Source organism: Mercenaria mercenaria, chromosome 5, assembly GCF_021730395.1.
Source record: "Mercenaria mercenaria strain notata chromosome 5, MADL_Memer_1, whole genome shotgun sequence".
Taxonomy (NCBI): Eukaryota; Metazoa; Mollusca; class Bivalvia; order Venerida; family Veneridae; genus Mercenaria; species Mercenaria mercenaria.
In genome coordinates, this window is record NC_069365.1 from 31,838,855 (window position 1) to 31,863,638 (window position 24,784).

Sequence of the window (24,784 nt, forward strand, 5' to 3'; positions counted from 1 at the left end):
ATAAATGTTTATAAATAGGCCAATAGGAGTTGCCCAGTGAAACAGGACTTCAAGCAGGAACATAAAGCACAGAGCAGACAGTAGAAAACATGTTATGGAGCCATTTCGTTGAACAGTTTACCTTTTCAAGTGATTATTGTTTAACTTAAAATTATTTAGTACAATATATACAGAACCTGAAGCGCACCTGATAACTAAACTTTGGTCACTGACCACATTACTAATTCTTACTGATGTGCGAGTCAGTGCTTATTGCTTACCTAACTGAATAACCAGATAGGGTACAAAAATGGACATTTCTGTAACTTTGGTCACAAATTCATTTGCTTCTTCAATGGCTGCTTAAGAATTATCTTTTGGGATAATGATACGCTAAAACTACAAAAATGTGCGAGAAGGAAAACCCAGATTTTTCCCTTAATGCCTCATACACCCACCCCAGGAATTAAAGATTTTTTATATGCCCGAAGGGACGTATTATGTTATACCCCCGGTGTCCGTCTGACCGTCCGTTAGCAATTTTGTGTCCGCTCTGTAACTCTTGAACCCCTTGGAGGATTTCAAAGAAACTTGACACAAATGTTCACCACTCCGTGACGATGTGCAGAGCATATGTTTTGGATGTCTCGCTCCAAGGTCAAGGTCACACTTAGGGCTCAAAGGTCATATCAGTTTGTTTCGTGTCTGCTCTGTAACCCTTGAACTGCTTGAAGGATTTCAAAGAAACTTGGCACAAATGTTCACCACACCGAGATGACATGCAGAGCGCATGTTTCGGATAACTCGCTTCAAGGTCAAAGTCACACTTAGTGGTCAAAGGTCATATATGACTTCGCTTTGTGTATATTGCTCTGCATTGCAGTGCTCTTGTTAGCTCACCTACGTGACAGGGTGAGCTTTTGTGGTCGTTTGTCCGTCATCTGTCCATTCACAATTTCCTTGATAGAGACCACATTTTGTATTTGATTTTAATCAAACTTGCACACAACTTGTATGGGCATACTATCTCGGTTCCTTGTGAAAACTGGCCAGTTCCCATCATGGGTTCTAGAGTTATGGCCCCTTAAAGGGCCAAAATTTGCCATTTTTGGCTTGTGAACATGATAGAGACCACATTTTACAATCAACTTTAATAAAAACGTGCTCACAACTTGTATTGGCATATTATCTCAGTTCCTTTCGAAAACTGGCCAAATTCCATCAAGGGTTCCAGAGTTATGGCCCCTTAAAGGGTCAAAATTTGTTATTTTGGCTTTTGCAGCCATACAGAGACTTCATTTATGGTTTGATGATGAATTTGTCAGAACTAATCGTAGGTTCCAGGGTTATTTTATATCTGATTACCTCCCCTGATTTTAATCAAAATGGATTTATGTCAGTAAGTTCTTATAGGACTCATTTGAAATTTCATTATTGTCATTAGTTGGACTGAGACAATCAAGGTAGATAACTATAGACTGATTTTATGTCAAATTACCTCCCTTTATTTCAAATTAAAATGAGTATATCTGTGTAACTACTGAAAATACTAATCTGAAATTTCATTTATGCCATCAGATTGGCTTGGACAATCAGTGAAGATACATATTGACTGAATTTATGACAAATTACCTCCCTTTATTTTTTATGTAAATGAATATACATTGTACCTAGCAGCTTCTAATGAGATTGGTTTGAAAGGTTATTTATGTCTTCCATGTCTTCAGATGGATGCGGACAATCAGGGTACATGTAGATAACTTTCGACTGAATTTATGACAAATTACCTCCCTTCATTTTATGTAAATGAATATACCTCAGCAGCATCTAATGAGATTGGTATTAAATGTTATTTAAGCCCTCCAGGGTAAGAAATAGTCATGCTAGTTGATATTTAATGTGTATGCCCATGTGATCTATGTCAAAACTTGATCTTATCATTAAGAGCAATGATACTCGGGTGAGCGATATAGGGCAATCATGGCCCTCTTGTTTTTATTTGGCAGATCCCTTTTTTGTTCACTTACAATAAATTTTTTTTCGAATTACTTCCCTTTTATATTACTATAAATAGCTTATTTTGAAACTTTTTAGCTCACCAGAGCACAAAGTGCTAAAGTGCTCAAGGTGAACTATTGTGACCGGTTAATGTCCAGCGTGCGTCGGCGTGCGTCGTCCTTTGTCTGTCGTGCGCCGTCGGTTAACACTTGCCTTGTGAACACTCAGGAGGCCACATTTTTTACCAAATCTTTATGAAACTTGGTCAGAATGTTTGTCTTGATGATCTTTAGGTCAAGTTTAAAACTGGGTCATGTTGGGTCAAAAACTAGGTCAGTAGGCCAGATCAAAGGAAAAGCTTGTGAACACTCTAGAGGCCACAGTTGTGACCCAATATTTATGTAACTTGGTCAGAATGAATGTCTTGATGATTACTAGGTCAGGGTCAAATCTGGGTCATGTGGGGGCAAAAACTAGGTCACCCGGTCAAATCAAAGGAAAAGCTTATGAACACTAAAGGCAACAGTTGTGACTCAATCTATATGAAACTTGGTCAGAATGTTTGTCTTGATGATCTTTAGTTTAATTTGAAACCGGGTCATTTGGGGTCAAAAACTAGGTCAGTAAGCCAGAAAAACTCTGGGAAGCGATACAGGGCCATCATGGCCCTCTTGTTTATTATTGGCCGTAGGGAAAAACCGAGACCACTTTTCTGTGGTACAACATGGATGGTACCTCCAATTTTTAGGTGTATTTTGACATATCTTTCTTACCTGGTAAGGATTTTTTTGTGGACTAAGAATTTTTTGAGGAATTTCTTCCCTTTGTTTTTGTTCCTGTCCTTTGGCCTTCAACAGTCAAGTTCTTTAAATTTTGCTCCTATCCTCTGATGTAACCCTTCGGGTGTATATTGCCCCGCTTGGTGGAGCTCTTGTTTTACATTTGTTAATTTACTTCAATCATATATCTTCTTTGGTTTCTGCATATCCTGCATCTTACCCCAATCCCAACATTTATCCCTTCCCTCACCCCCAACCTCAAACAAAATGTTCAAAAACAAATTGTCACTCAACTTATTTGTATTCCCTCATACACCCACTGTTTCTACCCTTAGCCCCCTCCCCCACACCTTCACGCAAACCACATCCTGCACCCGTCCCCAAAACAGTCATTTCTCACAACTGCCAATATTTCATTTAGGTTCTTAATATCCCTGATAGTGATACCGTCTTACTCACACAAACATATGCACACACACTCACACATTACATTTCTGACATGTAATTTTATCATATAATAATAATATCTTAACATGTTTGAAAAGTCGACCATGCTGCCCTTCTGCCAGCTCTTGTTATTGTTTTGTTAACTGTATTTCAGATATATTTGGAGACATAGTTAAAGTTGTGAGGATATGAATTTTGACACAAAGACTCCAGGTGGTCCTGGACAGGACAAGATGGACCCTAAAGTTCTAGAGTTTGTCCAGCAACAACAGGCACAGCAACAGCTCTTCCAGCAGATAGAGAAGGTCTCAGAAACTTGCTGGGATCTCTGTGATATAAGTATGCGTGACAGACTGGATGGGCGACAAGAGACATGCCTCACTAACTGTACACAGCGCTATTTTGATGTAGCAAACTTTGTTGCTAATAGATTTATGCAAAAGGTGCAGCAGGCTGGTGGATCAATGGGATAACACTTAAACAGAATTTTAAACTTCAGACATTTATATATGTATATAACAAGTAAAGTGCAAATTATAACTAGTACTGATGATTTTAAAAATTAAGGAAGGCATGAACAGTGTTCAGAGACTGGAATTGAATTTCAGCATTCTGTGTCACATATCTACATAAACGCAGAGAAGGTTGCTTTGTTTGAACGGAATGTGTCAACTGTTTGTGTGGATGGACTACATGAGTGTCCCTTATTGAAAGAAGGATTTTTACACAACGTGATAAGTCACGACTCCAGTGGAAGAAACTCTTGTGTAAAGAAATTAAAGTCAGGAATCTTACAGAAATATGTTAAAATTTCAAATCAAATTACGTAAATTTAGTTGGTGTATTGCGTGTGACTAACAAACTGTATGTCAGCAGATTGAAACAGAATACTTCCCAGTGATCAAATCTACAGAAATAACCACATTAAGGAATCCTTGGTTGAAATTATTTCAAATTCTGACTCTTCTTCTAATTACAAACTTTGGTGGTAATATTGAGTTGTAAAGAAACTGAGTGCCTTGACAGAACTTTGCTTTTTGTTCCTTATAGTATATTTCTCGATTCAAATTATTTTTAGGAAAAAGCAAAATGTTTCGCTAGAAATGATAAAACTTAACCGTAACTTAATTGTTGTGCATCGTAAGAACATCCCGACGTCATTACCGATTATGGACGTTTATTTCCCGTGCTTTGTTTAAATACACTACAGTATGAAAGAGAACTACAAAGACAGTATTTTGTTTTATTTTATTTGTTCTTCAATTTATAGTGTACAGTATGCAAGAAAAATAAACTACCACTGGTAGTAGATGCAGATGATAATATTCGCCTCTCGAGTAACTGTTTTTGTGGTAACTTGGCAGAGCTTCGTTACCGCCAAAACCAGTTACCCGAGAACCGGATATCCCCATTTGCAGCTTCAACCAGTGACAGATTATTATAAACTTGCTCTTTGTTTAAATATGCTACTATAAGGAAAATATTGCTATAAAGAAAGTCATTTGTTTGACTTTATTTTTGTGTAATTTGTTGAATGTGGCAGGCAAGAAAAAGTTTCTATCTCAGACTTCAGGCGCAGTTGCAAATATCTGGCTTTAGTGTAGATTTTTGCATGGTGTCTTGGAAGAGACATGTAAACACTGTATATCAGTTACTTTTGGGCCATATATTCCTATCTGCACGAGCAACTGATAAGGAATCTTACAAGATCACAAGTCATACAAGTCTGCTTTTGAGCCATATTTGAGTGCTGTGAAGATGATTTATCCAAAAAAGATGTAATGCAATTTCTGGCCGTTCAGTGTAAGCTATAAGTATGGGTGGATGGGCTGGCATCCACTGTTCACAATTTACATAAATGTCTTCAGGGAAACTACTAGTCGGAATTAGACAGACATTATCTCTAGTACCCTGGCGTTGACAAATTTGTTCAAATAGGGCACTTGGCCCCTCCTAGGGTCTGCTTTAGCTAAAAATAAAAATAATTTTAACAACTTCTTTTCATGAATTGCTTCATAGATCTTGTCAGACTAGCATTATGACAAGACTGTCTCCCAAATTTGTTAAGATTGGAGCACTTGGTCCCTGGTAGTGGGAGCTAATGCTAAAAACAGGTATTCCTTTGAACAACTTCTCCTGAACCCCTTGATGGGGCTTTGTCAAAACTCAGTCTGAAGCATCATTAGAAGGTCCAAGCAAAATTTTGTTCAAAATGAGGCACTAATAGCTCTTTTTTGGCCACTACTACTGGCTAGAAATAACTTTGTACAAATTATTCTCATGATTGAAGTGCTTTATGGATCTTCCACCAACTTGTTCTTTAGTCAGGAAGTTTATATACACACCAGTATGACAAGTGTGATAATAATAAATAAACTTGGTTCAATAGAAGTTTGGCATTACAAAATTGTTCTGGCAAGCTTACAGCATAGTTTACATGTGTACATTCATACCAGACATAATAGATGTTTCTCAGGCCATCTATGGAAAATTGTTTGTGATCGTTACTGCTTATACCATATTTGATCTTTTTTGGTGGTTTAAATTTTGTTTTTGTTCATTATACCCCCACAAACGTAGTTAGGGGCATTGAGGGGAGGCGGGTATATAGGAGTGAGCTTGTCGGTCGGTCAGTTGGTCCGTTGGTTTTCATGGTTTCCGACCAATAACTCGCGAAAGGCTTGACAGATTTAAATAAATTTTGATACACTGGTGTAACAACATAAAATACAGGTCAAGTTCAACTTTGGCTACAAACCACCAAATTTTATGCCCCCGAAGGGAGGCATGTTAGTTTTCAACTGTCCGTCCGTTTAGTTAGTTAGTTAGTTCGTCACAAGGTTAACTTTTTGCATGAAGGCACTTTACTCGCGAACCACTGCACCAAGGACCTTCAAACTTCACATGCTGATATTACTTATTGAGTACACCACCCCTACTGACTTTGGGGTCACCAGGTCAAAGGTCAAGGTCACAGGGGCCAACGTTAACTTTTTGCCTGAAGGCACTTTACTCGTGAACCACTGCACCCAGGACCTTCAAACTTCACGTGCTGATAGTACTTATTGAGTACACCACCCCTATCGACTTTGGGGTCACCAGGTCAAAGATCAAGGTCACAGTGGCCAACGTTAACTTTTTGCATGAAGGCACTTTACTTGCGAACCACTTCACCTAGGACCTTCAAACTTCACGTGCTGATAGTACTTATTGAGTACACCATCCCTACTGACTTTGGGATCACCAGGTCAAAGGTCAAGGTCACAGGGGCCAACGTTAACTTTTTGCATGAAGGCACTTTACTCGCGAACAACTGCACCCAGGACCTTCAAACTTCACATGCTGATAGTACTTATTGAGTACACCAGCCCTGCTGACTTTAGGGTCGCCAGGTCAAAGGTCAAGGTCACAGTGGCCAACGTTAACTTTTTGCATGAAGGCACTTTACTCGTGAACCACTGCACCAAGGACCTTCAAACTTCACATGCTGATAGTACTTATTGAGTACACCACTCCTACTGACTTTGGGGTCACCAGGTCAAAGGTCAAGGTCACAGGGGCAAACATTAACTTTTTGCATGAAGGCACTTTACTTGCGAACCACTTCATCCAGGACCTTCAAACTTTACATGCTGATAGTTTTTTATGAGTACACCAAACCTACTGACTTCGGGGTCACCAGGTCAAAGGTCAAGGTCACAGGGGCCAACATTAACTTTTTGCATGAAGGCACTTTACATGCGAACCACTTAACCCAGGACCTTCAAACTTCACATGCTGATAGTACTTATTGAGTACACCACCCCTACTGACTTTGGGGGTCACCAGGTCAAAGATCAAGGTGCTGCGGGGGCATTTGTCACCATTAGTGACAGCTCTTGTTAGCTCGACTATTCAAAGAATAAGTAGAGCTATTCTACTTATGTCAGCGTCGGCGTCACACCCTGGTTGAGTTTTTCGTACCAGTCCACATTTTGACAAAGTCTTTTGAGATAAGGCTTTGAAACTTTCAACACTTGTTTACCATCACCATGTCCAGTTGTAGGCAAGAGTACATAACTCCATCAAGCATTTTGGTTGAATTATTGCCCCTTTTTGACTTAGAAATCTTGGTTAAGTTTTTCGTACCAGTCTACATTTTGACAAAGTCTTTTGAGATAAAGCTTTGAAACTTTCAACTCTTGTTTACCATCACCATGTCCAGTTGTAGGCAAGAGTACATAACTCCATCAAGCATTTTGGCTGAATTATGGCCTCTTCTGACTTAGAAATCTTGGTTAAGTTTTTCGTACCAGTTTATATTTTGTGTAAAGTGTTTGACATATGGCTTTGAAACTTTTATATCTTGTTCAGTATTACAGTCTCTATCAATAGGCAAGAGTACATAACTCTGTCGTCTTTTTTGGCTGAATTATGGCCCTTTTTGAACTTGGAAATTGGTTCTGTTTTCGTATATGTTCATGTTTTGTCAAGACTATTTGATATATGGCTTTTAAACTTTAAACACTTGTTTATCATTATGATTTCCATCTGTAGGCAAGAGTACATAACTCTGACAACTATTTTGGCTGAATTATGGCCCTTTTTGGACTTCGAAATTTTTGTCAAAACTATTTGAACTGTGGCTTTGAAACTTTTAACACTAGTATATCAACATGATTCCCATCTGTAGGCAAGTGTACATAACTCTGTCGACTATTTTGACTGAATTATGACCCTTTTTGGACTTGGAAATTAGTTAAACTTTTCATACAAGTCCATATTTTGCCAAACATATAACTTAATAACATATTTGTTATCATGGTCACACATTGCCACTTAGTGCAAGACTAATCGAAATCCACAAATACAGGAACATTTTTTGTTTAATCCATTTTTTTCTTTTGTCTGAAAATCTATGGAAATATTTTGACCCCATTCTTCAATCAATTCTTCGAATAGTCGTGCGCGCTGTCATCCGACAGCTCTTGTTTGATGTAGTAATGGCCCCTTTCCAACTTAAAATTTGCCAAACTCATGGTTCCCGGACAATAATAAGGCTTGACAGATTTAAATAAATTTTGGTACACAGGTGTAACATCATTATAACACTAGGCTCTTTCACAAACACTGGTTTCAGTTTTTTTGACCTTCAAGATGTTAAACAACTTAAATTACACTTTCTTGTGGCCATTTCTTTCTTATGGTTGCCATACTTATGTGACAAAGCCGTATTGTGGGGATATTATTCTTTCGAAACTTTGGTCAAATGACCACCTCATCAAGACGATGTGCAGAACTATCGACTCGAGGTCAAGGTCACAACACAAGGTCAAGATGTGAGCCTTCCATTTTGTGTCTGCTCTGTATCTCCTAAACCCCTTGAAGGGTTTTCATGAATCTTGGGTCAAATGATCACATCATCAAGACGATGTTCAGAACTCACGAGTCAGCAGTGTCAGCTCAAGGTCAAGGTCACAACTTAAGGACAAAGGTTTGAGCCTTCCATTTTATGTCTGCTCTGTATCTCTTAAACCCCTTGTAGGTTTTCATGAAACTTTGGTCAGATGATCACTTCATCAAGAGACGATGTGCAGAACTAATGAGTCAGCCATGTTGGCTCAAGGTCAAAGTCACAACTCGAGGTCAAAGGTTTGAGCCTTTCATTTTGTATCCGCTCTGTATCTTCTAAACTCCTTGAAGGATTTTAAAATGACTTGGCTGTAATATTCCCCTTATCAAGACGATGTGCAGAACTCAATATTCATCAATGCCAGCTCAAGGTCAAGGTCACAACTCAAATGTTTGAGCCTTCATGTCCCCTCCTTTTATGCTAAACCACTTGAAGGATTTTCTTGAAACTTTGATCAAGTGTTCACCTTATTGGTAAAATCATAGAAAATGATTAGAAATACTGTAGAAATCTCATTTTTGACTGATCTTCAGGAAACTTTTAATGTCCATTTAGAACTTTTCATGCATTGATAGAAATTCAAATAATTTTTCACAGACATTCACCCTACAAGACAATTCCATGTCACTTGCAAACCCTACCTTATGGATCAAGAAAAATAATAGTATTCAGATCAGTTAGAATATTACCAGGTTTGTTGTTATTTGTCTGTCTGCATGTCAGTCACACAGTGGAATCCTGCACTGACTAAAAGTACAAAGATGGCAATATGGGGAATATTCATGACCTTTAATTTTTATGCTCCCCGAAGGGTGAGCATATAGTTGCCGCTTTGTCTGTCCTTCCGTCTGTCCGTCCATCTGTCACACTTTTGTCCAGAGTATAACTTGAAACGTATTAATGGCATTTGATTGAAACTTGACATAATCAGAGACCATTGAGACAAAGTGCAGTGTCAAAGAACCATAACTCTACCTTATCTAGTTTTTAGGTCACCTGAGCCAAAGGCTCAAGGTGAGATTTCGTGACCGCTCGATGTCCGTCATCCGTTGTGTGTCAACAATTTCTAAAAAAATCTTCAAAACCACTGGGCAGATTTACACCAAACTTCACAGGAATGATCCTTGGGTGGCCCCCTTTCAAAATTGTCCAAAGAATTGAAATCCATGCAGAACTCTTGTTGCCATGGCAACTGAAAGTAAAAACTTTAAAAATCTTGCCCAAAACCACAGGTCATAGGACTTTCATATTTGGTATGTAGCATCGTCCAGTGGTCCTCTACCAAGTTTGTTCAAATTATCCCCCTAGGGTCAAATATGGCCCCGCCCTGGGGTCACATGGTTTATATAGACATACATAGGGAAAAACTTTGAAAATCTTCTTGTTGAAAACCACAAGGCCTAGGGCTTTGATTTTTGGTATGTAACATTATCTTGTGATCCTGTACAAAGATTGTTCAAATTATGCCCCTGGGGTGAAAAGAAGCTTACAGGACTTATATAGGGAAAACCTTTAAAAATCTTGTCTGAAACCACAAGACCTAGCCCATTGGTATCTGGTATGTAGCATTGCCTGGTGGTCCTCTACGAAGATGTTCAAATTATTACCCTGGGGTGAAAAGAGGCCCCGCCCAGGGGGTCCTAAATTTTACATAGACTTATATAGGAAAAAAAATTAAAAATCTTCTTGTCTGAAACTGCAAGGCCTGGGCCTTTGATATTTGGTATGTAGCATTGCTTATTGTCCTCTACCAAGATTTGAGTTTTGCAACCGATCTTAAAACTGACTTTCAGTGACCATGAATGTGACCTACTGACCTACTTTCTTAATATTTTAGCATCAGTTTGACATTTGAAACATGTAGCTCATATTACTCAGGTGAGCGGTCCAGGGTAATCTTGACCCTCTTGTTTAATTATCTCCCTTCATTATACAAAATAAGGCTTGTCCGGAGCATTACTTGAAAAGTGTTAATGGAATTCAAAAAATTCACAAAATGATAGAGGCCATTGACGGGATGTGCAGTGTCGAAGAACCATAACTTTACCATACCTAGTTTTTGAATTATCTCCCTTTATTATACAAAATAAGACTTGTCCGGAGCATTTCTTGAAAAGTATTAATGGCATTTCATTGAAACTTCACAAAATGATGGAGGCCATTGTCGGGAAATGCATTGTCAAAGAACCATAACTCTACTTTACCTAGTTTTTGAATTATCTCCCATTATTATACAAAATAAGGCTTGTCGAGTCCTTGTTTTACTATGGAGATACAAACATGATAAATCAGTAATTATTTTCACTGCATTTTGTAATTCGGGACTGAATAGACAGATTAGATTGTACAAATCAATGGTTTCATGACATTTATCAGTATGACAAAGAAAAGTCTGAATAAGGTACTAAGTCAAATTGGTTGTATGTAAACAGGTCAGCAATTTATTTCTTTTTTTTGCATTTAGTTTATATAGAACAATTGAATTTTACCTACTATTTACTGATTAACTATGAATAATGCATAATTTGACATCACTTTTCCCTGTTGTAAGTGTTCCCACCCTCCCCTTATTTTTTAAGGTATTGGACCCCTAATAGAAATGTTTTAAAAATGGCATTTGCTTGGTATATTCTTAAAGTTGACCATGTTTCGCACTGTGTTGCAAATTTTAAACAACTTTTACCGTGTCGTTTTTTGTAAAATTTCAATGTGATAGCCACTTACTAAAACGATTGCAGAGAATTCATTACAGCATTAATTTTGATAAAAGAAACATCAAACTATTGCTAAACAATTATAATACACAAAATAAAACTGTAAATATCATTTTTTTCTAGGGTGTCTCAGGTAAACAGATTTAATGAGACAGAATTCTAACTCCAACATTAAAAAATTAAGGTCGAATCATGTGGGTCTGTTTTGAATTTTGCTTACTTCATTCAAAAATAACCTTGGAGCAGAAGTAAAACCTACCTTATTTTCTTCCACAATATGTTATCAAAAGAATGCAGGCAAAATAGAGAACTTTTACCGCATGTAACTCAGAATTTTTAAAGATGTCTAACTCTACCCCTCCTGATTTAGAGGTAAATTCACTTTGAACAGCAAGAAATTGCATATAAAATGAAAATTTTCCACTTCTGTACAATACATTCATAATAAGTCTTAAAAGAAGTAAAAACTTACTAGAAAAAGGAAAATATGGGAATTTTTTTTTTGGTCCAAGTGGGGCTTGAACCTACGCCCCCATGAAAATTGCAGTCAAAGTAGGTTCATGGTAGGAATTGAATACTCTTTAAAAAGGAGGTACTCTATTACGGGTCCAATACCTTAACGGGTAGGTGTAGGTAAAGAATAGTTATTACTGGGTTTGTTAGTGGCATAACTGAATTGAGGGCCAGCTATGTAGTCTCAGGTTATGGAACTCTTAGTTTCACTTGGGATGGTCATATATAGAATTTTGACAGAAAACGACACATAGTTGGTAGAGCAGCTTAACTATGGAAAATGCGTAAATCTTAAATATGACTGGCCTTTTTAAACCATTTCAAATGTTTAACTGCTTGTCAACTAATATACGTTGTGAATGGCGCCGATGATAAAATTGTCAGCGCATCTAGATAGTTGCTATATTTGGTGTGTATAGCCTGTATTATAAATGTGATTATTTACCAACAATTACAGTGATAATCATCAGTCTCAGATTAAAAGATTATTGAAATGTTTTTGTTTTATTCTTCAACAATCATCGGAACGATTGAGAAGGAAGGATTAAGCCAGTTCTGTTTATGTTCATTTTAATCTGATAAGAACCAAAAACTGGCATAGTTTCATGCCCTGTAAGTATAGGGTCAACTCCATATTCGTCAAGTTTACACAGGGTAATGCCACGATAGTTTTGTTTAAGTTAATGTAAATTCCTTTAAAGTACTGGAATTTTAGCAGACGACAATGTCTGGAAAATTGGAGGAAGTAAAACCGAATGGAGCTCCTTTGTCTTACAACGAATACTTACAGGTTAGTGCATTTTTCTTCCTCGTAGCTAATTTATATTTCAAACTTGCATTTAATCATTACAATACAGTATATAAAACGCATGTTAAGTGAACAAATTCACCGCTGTGGATTCTAAACCCTACTATTCCATGAGAGGAAGCTATCCAGATCGGTGGTTCTACTAATTTTCTACGTTCTACTGAGGGTCCCATGAAGTATTGCCCGGAGGAGCTCATAGGATCTTGGAATGTTGTGAAGTCTCCAAAATTTACTTAGTCAATGATTTGGAATTATCAGTAATAAGATTACTTACTTATTCGTCTTGAATTGGCGCTATGAATCATTGAAATACCAGTGTTTTATTTTTAGACAGTTCGAACGTAGTGCATACGGAAACTGGGTGTGGGGTGGGGTATACACACGAACTTTACGAAAAATTCCGCGATATCCCTGTCAACGTTTATAAAGTGGTCAAAATACTCATTATTATTTAAGATGGTCGATTTCAAATGTGTCTTCTGCTGCAGCTTGGAAAGTTGTTGGAATGTCAGACGGTACAGAGCGAGAAGGCGGGTAACCCGGTACACGATGAGCACCTCTTTATCATCACGCACCAAGGTATGTTATAACTCCTATAATGAATATTTGTATAAACATCGTGATATAACAGTGGTGCACCTGCAGGCAATTTCCTAAGCATTAAGGTATAGGTTAAATATTTTACCCTTTTTTTCTGTGTAAAATGGTCGCATATCAAATTGCTTTAGCGCACGCCAAGGTCCATTTTTTTAGATGTCTTAACTTTCATTTCCTTGAAGAACTCTGTGTTAATAAGAGTCTAAAGTAGTGAGGGTCATGTTTGTTTGCCTAATTAATTTTGTCATTTATGTATTTCTTTCTGAAAATGCTACTAAAGTGCAAAGCATAAATCTGTTAAGTGATTTCAGCAATAATGTCATTCTAACTTAGCCTGCTGGTGGCAAGTGATATCAGCCTGCACATTTGTGCTGGCAAGTCATGGTTTGCATTGTTCGCTATTCAGTCAGTAAATTTTCAGTGAACATCCTTTTGAATAGTAAGTGGTACTGCCAAAATTGAATGACAGACAAGTCCATTTTAGAAATTTGGCAGGGTAAGGGCTAATGAAAAAGACTCGACACAGAACTATTTGAATCCGCTATTATGTGAATATCATTTTTTCCGCGCCATTTCCTGATTTAGTATTTGTTAAAACCCATACAGCTGTTTGAGTGTGGAATTAAGTCAGCACAGATGTACATTGCACATAGTACATTTCAGTATAAACAATCAAGTCGTATTGATAATACTACTGAAAGGTTATACATGATAAACACAAATATACACTATCATTTGTATAGCTAAACTACGGTGTTCCGTTTGACGAAAACGCGATGGCACGATGATGAAACAACGTTGGTACGATGGTGAAATGTCGATGTAATATCGCGTTTTCATCATCGTACAATTGCGTTTTCACCATCGTACCATCGTGCCATCGCGTTTTCCTCATCGTACCATCGTGCCATCGCGTTTTCACCATCGTGCCATCGCGTTTTCACCATCGTACCATCGCGATTTCACCATCGTGCCATCGCCTTCCGGTGGTTATGCGCAATGGTACAGTATATGTGTCAGTGAAATACAGGCTTGATACAATCTCATTTTCACATTGCACTATGTACCTTCTACATCCTAACAAGAATAAGCTGAGTTTGAATAATACCATGTGACTATTACACCCAGCTTTTTATTTACTTTTATGCATACATAAAATACAAAGGACGTGGCCTTGAAGATTTTACAGTTTTAATGAACTGAGCACTGAACATTTTGTAAAACATTTTGCAAAACAGCAGAATCTAAATGGTAAATTTCTTCTCACAAAATACATTGAGATACATTCATCTATTGTTGAAAAAAAGTGCACGGGACTACGCATTTCTAACCGGAAGGCGATGGTACGATGGTAAAAACGCGATGGTACGATGGTGAAAACACGATGGTGAAACCACGATGGTACGATGATGATAACGCGATGGCACGATGGTGAAAACGCGATGGTACGATGGTGAAAACGCGATGGTACGATGATGAAAACGCGATATTACATCGACATTTCACCATCGTACCATCGCACCATCGCGATTTCAACATTGTGCCATCGCGTTTTCACCATCGTACCATCGTTGTTTCATCATCGTGTCATCGCGCCATCGCGTTTTCGTCATCGTACCATCGTGCATCGCGGTTAAGTATTAAATAAAAAGTCACGATTGTCCAAACGGAACACCGTACTAAACATGCTATCTAATAGGAATGACGGTAGCATAAGATATCTGAAATAAATTTATCTTTTACACATGATATGAACTTTACAAAATCGTGTTTATTCAAATCGTTTTCTACTCCAAAAATATGAATTGATCCTTTTTACAATTTAAAAACGTTTAATGATGAGCTTTGAAAAGTACGTGAACGGAAGTATTACGCGCTTTTTAGAACATAAATAAAAATATTTCTAGTCGTACCTAACCTACTAAAGTTACGCTAACAAGGTGGCCATTCCACGGGACTTTTGAATACCGTACCCACGAAGAAAACGTCTCGATTCAGGTAACATTTTGCCTCTGTTTTCCTTATTACTTGACAGGTTTTCAAAAAATAAAGAGTGTCGAAGACAGCAAAATGAGTGCTTTCCTCTGCACAAAGTGTCTGTCATCAGTTCTTAGTACTGTTCTCAAACACTTCGCTCAACTGCTTTTCGTGGACTAACTGAGTGGATAACGTACACACTTTCGCAGTTTGGCGAATTATTTGAGAAAAGTACTTGGAAATGATGGCAGACACATTGTGCGGAGGAAAGCACCCATTTTGCTATCTCGTATGAATATCCGTATAGTAATGAGGAAAATATAGGCAAAATGCTACGGTATCCAAAAGTCACGTGGGCTGTTATGTTTAACTAAACCCACCCCCACTCAAAAAAAAAAAAGAGCCGACTCCATGACATTATTTGGAATTATTTTATGTGAACATATTTATATTTAACCTTTAGAAAGACAGTAACGCTGCTGGTTCAGTTACGTTGCCCGTGTTTAACGGATACGTTGACGTCAATACATGACCTCCGGCGTAAGAAACGTGTAAAACTGTCTTCAGTATGTGTGTAATAGGGGTGCGACTTAAATTGTTTGTGATATACACATACAATGTACTGATACGTGATTTCTAGTAGAAGAGACTTTTTTATGAGCATAATTCTGTTATTTTCGTTCTGACTGAAAGTAGTTGTTATTTTTTATGTATTGTTTACATTACTTCAGAGTTTCTTCCTGTGCATTTAATGTTATTTCAATCTGAGAAAATATTTAATTATACTTAATTCTAATAGAAAATGTCTTTAACAGTCCCGTGTTTAAATTCTGGCCAACAATTTCAGCGTACGAGTTGTGGTTCAAACAGATACTGTTCGAGATTGATTCTGTCAGAGAGCTCTTCATGACCCCTTCAAAGGTAAGTTTCTTTCAGTTATATATACAGGCAATCTAACAGAGAAGAAATGTATAAGGTAGTGGATCCGTAATGACACTCGATACTGTCCGGAATCGCATACGTAGAATACGGAATTTAGCAGTTGACATTCGGGTCCGTCACCTAAACTATTCCCCTTTAAGCAGCAGTGTTCAGGAAAACACCATTATCGTATGCAGTGAACAATATGTGCGGAAGTAATCTAAAAGCAACAGAATGCACTGTTTCAAGTTACATTATCAGTTGATAATAATTATGGAAGCTGTTTCTAAGAAAATTTATTTATCTGTATGGCATAAACAACTGTAATTTGATCTGTTATGCTTACGAACTGTACGTATTATTAAAATAGGATGGTTAGAGAAGCAGAAATGATTTTAAGTTTTGCATACGTGTAGTTGACGTGCTGCATGGCCCATGACGTTAACGTCACGTCTGTGTCGTTTGAATGCATAAAATACTGACCAAACTTCATTTCGGTTGGCTTTCACTTACTTTATATGGCTCGTTTATGTGTCTTTTTTGAATTTTTTTTTACAGACTCCATCTTTTTGCATGTAAATTCATTAAAGTTATATTTAACATTTTATATTTCTAAACATCTTTATCTTGCAGACGCTTGATGAAAGTAAAACGCTGAATATCATCAACAGACTGAACCGAGTAGTGCTCATCCTCAAGGTAAACAAATCTTGCTAGCGTTCCACATTTTTTAATTTCGCTCTGTATCAATGGCATAATATAGGAAAAACATCGAGACAATCGAACTAAATATATGTCATACAAAGTTCGGCCAAGAAAGTTTTTAAAAAGCATAATTTTGATTATGTTATAAAGCAGTTACTGTCAGATAAGCATTTCTTTCAATGTTGTAACTGTCTTTACAAATACAGAGAGGCAAAGAGAAATATAAGTTTTATAGAATCTTACAAAACAAATTCTTAAAAAAAAAACAGTTGCCATGGATAAAAGATGAACGCAAGTCTATAAACCGTTTATAATGAGAATCTTCGTTTGCACGTCTACATTGATCAGCTCTCTTTAATTCCGTTGAAGTATATATGGTATACTACTGATATTCATTTATATTTAGTAACAGCAAAATTACAATGATTTCTACGCACTTACAGCTGTTAACAGACCAGTTCCAGATTCTGGAAACCATGACACCTCTCGACTTCCTCGAATTTAGGTAAGACCATCGAATTTTTACAATCGGAAAAATCGGAAAATGATTTTAGGAGCGTCCAGTTAGAGAAGTCCTCAATAAAAATTTAGTTTGTTTTTTCTCCTGACTAAAGACGTCTAACGCAAGCTTTTTAGAAATGATAATAGAAAGCTTAACAGTTTACGATAGTTTAAACTGAAAATATATTTTAGGATATGTCAGCTAATTTGTTTTGAAACAAACGTTTCTTCAGATATTCCAGACAGTGACTTTGTAATTCGTTAATAAAACTCTCATGGTTCCAGTGGCAGTCATGATTATGTTTCACACATTGTTTTATACACCTCTGAAAAGCAGACATGGTAAAATGCAGGCTAAGTGCGATAAGAATTCCAAAGCAATTGTCTTCGAAGGTTAATTGTATCGAGAGTACACTGTATGCATGTTACATTTTGTTACACAATTTTAGGGGATACCTATCTACAGCCTCGGGTTTCCAGAGTTTACAGTTCCGGCTATTAGAAAATAAACTTGGCCTGAAAGAGGTACTGCTTACATTTATTATTTGATAAAAAATCCTCATGGAAAATGTTTGAAGCTATGTGGTGTCTTTACATTACATTTATCTGTGGTTTAGATAGATTGTAGTACATTGTCACTATGTTACTTATATAATAAATGAATTGACAAACATGTTAAAATCTGCTACTTCAAAACAAAACTGGAAAAAGTCGTCTGGAAATAAATACAATAATGTATATGTCTGTGAAAAATAGCCAGTGATGACGTGTTTCTGTATCACCAGAAATTCTAATAGTTGTTGCGTTATCAAAGTTTTAGGGCATATTTGGTTTTAGTTTTTGAAATTACGGACCATCAGTACTGGTAAAAATTTTGAAATTACGGATCATCAGTACTGGTAAGAAATGTAATTTTTATTTATTTATTTTACAGGAGCACAGAATAAAGTATAACCAGCAGCATTACAAAAAGGTGTTTAATGACCCAGTATCTATAGCCCAGCTAGATAACTCTACCGGAAGTCCGTCCCTGTTCCAGCTCGTGGAAGTGAGTATGTGATAATAGGATTTACATGTTTTCATATATCAATATTTTGCATAAAAGTTCTTGAGGTAACCGTTAAGTTTTTTTTTGAGGCCATGAAACCATGCGATTAACGTGAATCTATCAAAACACCATAGTTCAAAATTTAAACAAGAGCTGTCACTAATGGTGACAGATGCCCCCGAAGTAGGCCCCAAAATGCCACAGTTGTATTCGCAAAAATCACATATCATTTTGTGACCATGACCTAAGAGGCCTCGGTCATAAGTGTGACACACCTCAATATGGTTAACATTTGTGTAAAATTATTTTCAAATCCCTTGATAAATGACAGAGTTATGGACCAGACAAGAAACACCTTTGACTTCTAAGTGTGACCTTGACCTTGGAGCTAGGGGTCTGGGTTTGCACATGACACCCCATCTCATTATAGGGAACATTTTTTCCAAGTAATTTCAAAATCCCTTCATCAATGGCAGAGTTGTGGACCGGACAAGAAACAGACCAGGTTAACGTTTGACCTCTAAGTGTGACCTTGACCTTGGACCTAGGAGTCTGGATCTTGCTCATGACACGTCGTCTCATTATGGTGAACATTTATGCCAAGTAATTTCAAAATCCCTTAATGAATGACAGAGTTATGGACCGGACACGAAACATACCCTGTTAACCTTTGACCTCTAAGTGTGACCTTGACCTTGGAGCTAGGGGTCTGGGTCTTACGCATGACACATCGTCTCATTATGGAAAATATTTATGGCAAGTTCTTTAAAAATCCCTTCATTGATGGCAGAGTTATGGACCGGGCACAAAACAGACCATGTTAACCTTCGACCTCTAAGTGTGACCTTGACCTTGGAGCTAGGGGTCTGGGTCTTGCGCATGACACTTCGTCTCATTATGTTGAACATTAATGCCAAGTTATTTCAAAATCCTTTTATGGATGGAAGAGTTACAGCCCGGACAAGAATTTACCGGACGCACGCACGGACGGACAGTGCGATTTTAATATGCCCACCTTCGGGGGCATAAAAATAATCCGTAATGTATAAGAATTCAAGTTCTTAAGATTAAATTTTGGCAGAAACCCTAAAATACGACGACGAACGTTTTATCGGTTACCTCACTTAACTATGTTATGACTGAATATCTATGGAACGAAAACTCTTTGTAATCATATTTCAGAAACAGATTTTTTATTAAAGCCGTTCAAATGACTAGTCTAGCAATGTAATACAATAAAACTGAGACTGTGTAGAGCTATAAGATAAACTAAAGTGCTGATGTAGATGTCCAGAAATCGCAAGTTACAGGTCTACTGAGGGCACGGCTGTCGGTCCTCGTAAGACACTGGTAACGATAGATTCGAGGGTGGGTGAATGAAATAAGCACAATAAATTAATGTAAATCTAACATAAACAATAACGGAATCGAGTCGTCGCTGGATAGACAAGAAAATACTAAATCTTTCCTTTCTTTGTTGTATCTAGCTTTTTCCAGTTCAAGAAAGAATATAAAGTTAATGCAATGGTGATACTTTGCTCAAAAGTTTTAATTCAGATAGTGTTTTTTATAATCTTTAATCTATATCTGTTTAGTCATGGTTAGAGAGGACACCTGGACTTGACAGGTCGGAGTTTCACTTTTGGGAAAGATACCGGAAGTCGGTCAACAAATGGATTGATGATTGCTGGCTGAAAGCAGCTATGGTAAGATATTTATTCTCATGTAAGATACCAAGGGTTCATTATTCTTTCAAGAAGGTACTTCAACCGGAAAATGAAACATAAGAGAAAACGCTTTTTGTAGTTTTTCGGTTTTAAAACATCTTTATAGACCCTATTTGTACATTTGTATTATGGGGCCTCTGTGCCCGAGTGGTTACGGTCGTTGACTTTGAATCACTTTACCCTCACCGATGTAGGTTGAGCCTCACTCGGGGTGTTGAATTCTTCATGTGAGGAAGCCATCGAGCTGGTTTACGGTTTTACTCAGGTGCCCGTCCGTGATGAAATAATGCACGGAGGAGCACCTGGGGTCTTCCTCCACCATCAAAGCTGGAAGGTCGCCGTATGACCTATAATTGAGTCGGTGCGAAGTTTAATCCAACAAAAACAAAACGAAAAAAACACTTGTATTATAAATAATACTACTAACACTTTTAATGTTAGAAAGTGTACTAGTAAGATATCAGACTTTTTTCATCACGCATTGCTACTTTTATCCGTTTTTTATTGATATAGGATGAGACGGACTCTTCCAAGAAAGAGACGAAAATGCTTGAATACAAGAAGCAGATCGACACATTCGAAACGATCTTCGATCCTGCACAACATCAAGTGCTTGTTGAACGAGGTAAACTAGAATAAGTTTCTAGATATTTTTTTTTACAATTAGCTCTAGTCTTTTAAGCAGTCACTAAGTCTAGAGGAAGTTGAGCCGAATATACTTTTCAAGTAAATAAATGTATCTTTATTATTATAACTATTATTATTATCATTGTTGCCGTTGTTGTTGTTATCAATGTTGTGACTATATAAATTCCATGCCATATTGTAAATCTTTGTATCATATTTTCATTTATGTACTGATACCTTAATGATATTCATCTTTTTTCAAGGTGACCGTCGCTTTAGTCATAAGGCCTCCCAGGGGGCGCTGATGATCTCTTTGTACCGTGATGAACCCAGGTTTCATCAGCCATTTCACTTGCTCACCCTCCTCACAGATATAGACTCGCTCATGATTAAATGGAGAGGTAAGTTACAACAAATGGAGTGATAAAACTATAAAGTGTTTTGGTCATCATCGTGTGGTTAGATGCAAAACTGTTGAAATAGCTATCTTTTTGATGAGATTTTTAATTTAGTGTCTTTGAAGGTATATGGATGCTTTACAAATTATGGTTTATAACAGAACTGGCGCCGTTTCTGAACAATGCGTTTAATCTGAATAAGGCACCGAGTATGTCTTCCGCGAACTACTGCTATGGAGATGTTCATATACATGTATATCTGTTAATGCCAGGTTCGAAGTTGTGGATATTTCAAAGCACACTCTTAATTCATATACAGATTTTCAGCTTGCGCTCCGCTCGAGTCGTCTTTTAATGACTATATATAAAAGAAGGATGGCCATATTCGATTAAAGATGGACGCTTCTCTGCTAGACTTTACTGATATACAGAGGGCAGATGGCAGCACAGAAAGCAGATGTCAGTGAAATAGGTCTAATGCTTCTTAAATATTTAGAAAATATTTATTATTTTTGACAGTCGTTTAAGTTTTTTCTCACTTTTCAGCAAATCACGTGACAATGGTACAAAGAATGATTGGTAGCAAGGTCGGAACTGGAGGTTCGTCTGGATACCAGTACCTCCGCTCTACTATCAGGTATGTTACACAGAGTGTCCGATCCGTTTTGGTAGATAAAACAAAGCGTTTAGCGTTTTTCGTCCATAACTTGATTAAATGAGTTTTAACACATGGCATGGTAATGTACTGACATCGAACGCCTCGTGGTGAACGTACAGGTAACAACACTTGTACTTCCATTACAACTAAGGAGGTCCTAGGCAGATAACGATTACATCCAAAGTTCAGTACCTAAAAGGGAGCATTTATTTGCTCAGATTGGTTAGATAAGTGCATGTGCATTAACATGTAACATAGTTATCTATTAACATTGAACTTATTTCAAGTTAACCGCACACGCACTCTCAGTACAACTAATGAGGTCACAAACTACGAATGTAGCAAGAGTCATAGTGTTTCTTTATTCGACTTATCTTTAACTTTTGCTGCTAAAACCAGTTATGACGTGAAAGCAAAATCTACAATTTCTCGTTTTTGTAGTAGCCATGCACAGTAATATGAATAATTTTAGAACAATTGTCCTTTAAAAATGATGAAATACTAAATAACAGCTACTTTTATATCCTGACTCTAGGCATACATTGTCAAATATGATATTGTTTGTTTCAGCGATCGCTACAAGGTATTTTTGGACCTTTTCAACCTGTCCGCGTTCCTTATACCACGTGTCTACATTCCGCCACTGACTAATTCTATGAAAAGGACGCTGAGTATATTATCACACGAGCAGATTGCTGAACTGGACGCCGGATATGAGCACAGCCAGTCGTCTGATGACTCGGATGATGCAGACGATAGAAATAGCGCAAATGGTGCCATAAAAGGACAGGAAATTGATGCGAATAAGGATTCGCAAGATGTCCATTTTTTCTGAACATTTATGCTGAAAAGACATATTGTTACCTTCTAGCCTTTCGGCTGACTTGGTATATGGTGTAAATTGTTAAAATCATGTATACACTACAAAATGTTTAGTCATCAACATTAACCAAATGCATTTATGTTGTAAAAAGTTATGACAAGGGTACTAACAAAGATCATATGTATATAGCTCTATTTGCATACATTATTTGATGTTTATAACTATATTTTATTTAAGAAACAATATAAAGCAGAGCCATGTTTTAACATATTTAAGCGTGAAGAAAAAAACCTAACCAGAGTGATTTTTTCTACTCTAAATATTACCGATTTTAAAGTACTCACATGGAATAATTAAGATAAGAAATAATTTTGCGCGCATAATAATCAGATTCAGTGTGTGTGAGGACATACCTCTATACCATAATGTACATACTTTTGAAACAGCCAGTAAACATCACAATTATAATTATGCTAACACGACCCGATTTGTTTTTGTATGAACTAAGAATGCTGAAACTATGTGTTTTAATGCAGCACATTCCTTGCTTGTAAGTAACAACTGATACGTCATAATGGCGCACTGGAAAAGAAAACGACACAAAACAGGCAAATATTTGGTGGATGTTGTCAAAATTAGAATCGAAATAATATATGTCAAACAGTGTTTTTCTCTTGAATAAAATCATTGTTTTGCGTATTACTGTATCACTCGGGCTACATGATATAATTAGTTCGCAGCTCTACTCCAAACAATAATTTTAATAAAGACAAATCACTGTATGGGATATGTTATATCATAAGTATTTTTTCAGATGACATGATATTCACAGGTTATTAGCTTTGTTTCGGGAAATATGCACGAGTTCTGCAGCGGAAATATTGCGCGACTTTAGAAGCGCAATTTTCTTCCGCTTAAGAACGAGTGCATATTTCCCGATGCAAAGATAATAACCTTTTTTATTACATACGTATGTACACGTATAAATGTAATGTAAACATTATGAATTTGTTCAAGAATAAGAATAAGATTGACAATACTGAACAGAATTAAAGCAACGACACATGAAATTACGTCACGCACCTGATATTGACGCACACGGAACAATTGTAACTTAACGGGGAATAGAAACGAGTATGTAATAAGAACACTTACGACAGTTATTTCTAAATTCAAACCTAAGTGCTAGAGATGGTACCTAAAAATTCAAATGCATCTTTACAGACTTTTTTTCAGAGTAAAAGTGATAGCTAAGTGCACCAATTTACTAAATATATTTATGGTTTTCCTCTTCTCCATGTAAAAACAGAAATATTTGATATTTAAAAAAAGACTTTCTCAAAATATCTGAAGCGAAAGGGACAACTCTTGTATTGATCGTTTTTCAATGATTTCAGGATTTACCCAATTATAGTCTATATCAGAAGTTTCCACAGCTAAATAAATTCAATAGTGTGTAGTGTAAGTTAAGTCTACTTTCAAAACTTTGAAAGAGCCTATACTGAACTTCCTTTTGTATTTTAATAAAGTCAAATTCCAAGACTAGCCAACAGTCTAAAACGCTTGTTTTTTCTGAGTGAAAGAGAATAACCTGCTCTTTATCATAAGCTTACCAAAACCATACCAAAAAATTACCTGAAAGAAGTTATTAAAGATTTTATAATGTAAACAAACCCCTACACCATTTTACCATCAATATTTTTCACTCATGAATGCACGCAATTCAGGTGATAATTGTTGATATAATTGTAAATGAGAGGCCCCAGCAATTTTTTTTCAAGTTGTGTAAACAGTTTAAATTGTAAATTAATGTTGATATCTGAGGTTACCCCGCTTACTTTGTTTACAACAATAAATAAAACACCTTATGGTTTGTTTAAGGTAGTTGACTTGTAACGAAAATCATCAAATAAAGTAACCTCCATATGCTTTTTTCAGCACTTATTCGTTTTTCAAGGAAAGCAATGCTCGTGATAGTTCCAACCAGAGAATGTTGAATTTGTTAAGATACATTACATAGTCATTACCTATCAGCTACCTCAAAATGTTGTAATTACAACCACTACCTTAAAACGTTGTAATTATATTTGATGACAATGACTTTTTGTGTTACATTATTCGAAGCAAAGTACTCTTGAACAGTAAGAGAAATTCTTTAAAATGACTAAAGTA

The 24,784-nt window shown here is 36.8% G+C and overlaps 1 protein-coding gene across 1 annotated transcript; it reads left to right on the forward strand.

The window, feature by feature from the left end:
* Positions 1-11,992: 11,992 nt before the first annotated feature.
* On the forward strand, positions 11,993-22,858 carry LOC123558877 (tryptophan 2,3-dioxygenase-like). Its single transcript, XM_045350720.2, has 12 exons — positions 11,993-12,612; positions 13,119-13,209; positions 16,052-16,125; positions 16,759-16,824; positions 17,274-17,335; positions 17,781-17,856; positions 18,266-18,379; positions 19,975-20,085; positions 20,620-20,731; positions 20,997-21,134; positions 21,678-21,768; positions 22,360-22,858. The coding sequence occupies exons 1-12, from the start codon at positions 12,547-12,549 to the stop codon at positions 22,622-22,624; spliced, it is 1,266 nt and encodes a 421-aa protein (XP_045206655.2). The 5' UTR covers positions 11,993-12,546; the 3' UTR covers positions 22,625-22,858.
* The last annotated feature ends 1,926 nt before the right edge of the window (positions 22,859-24,784 follow it).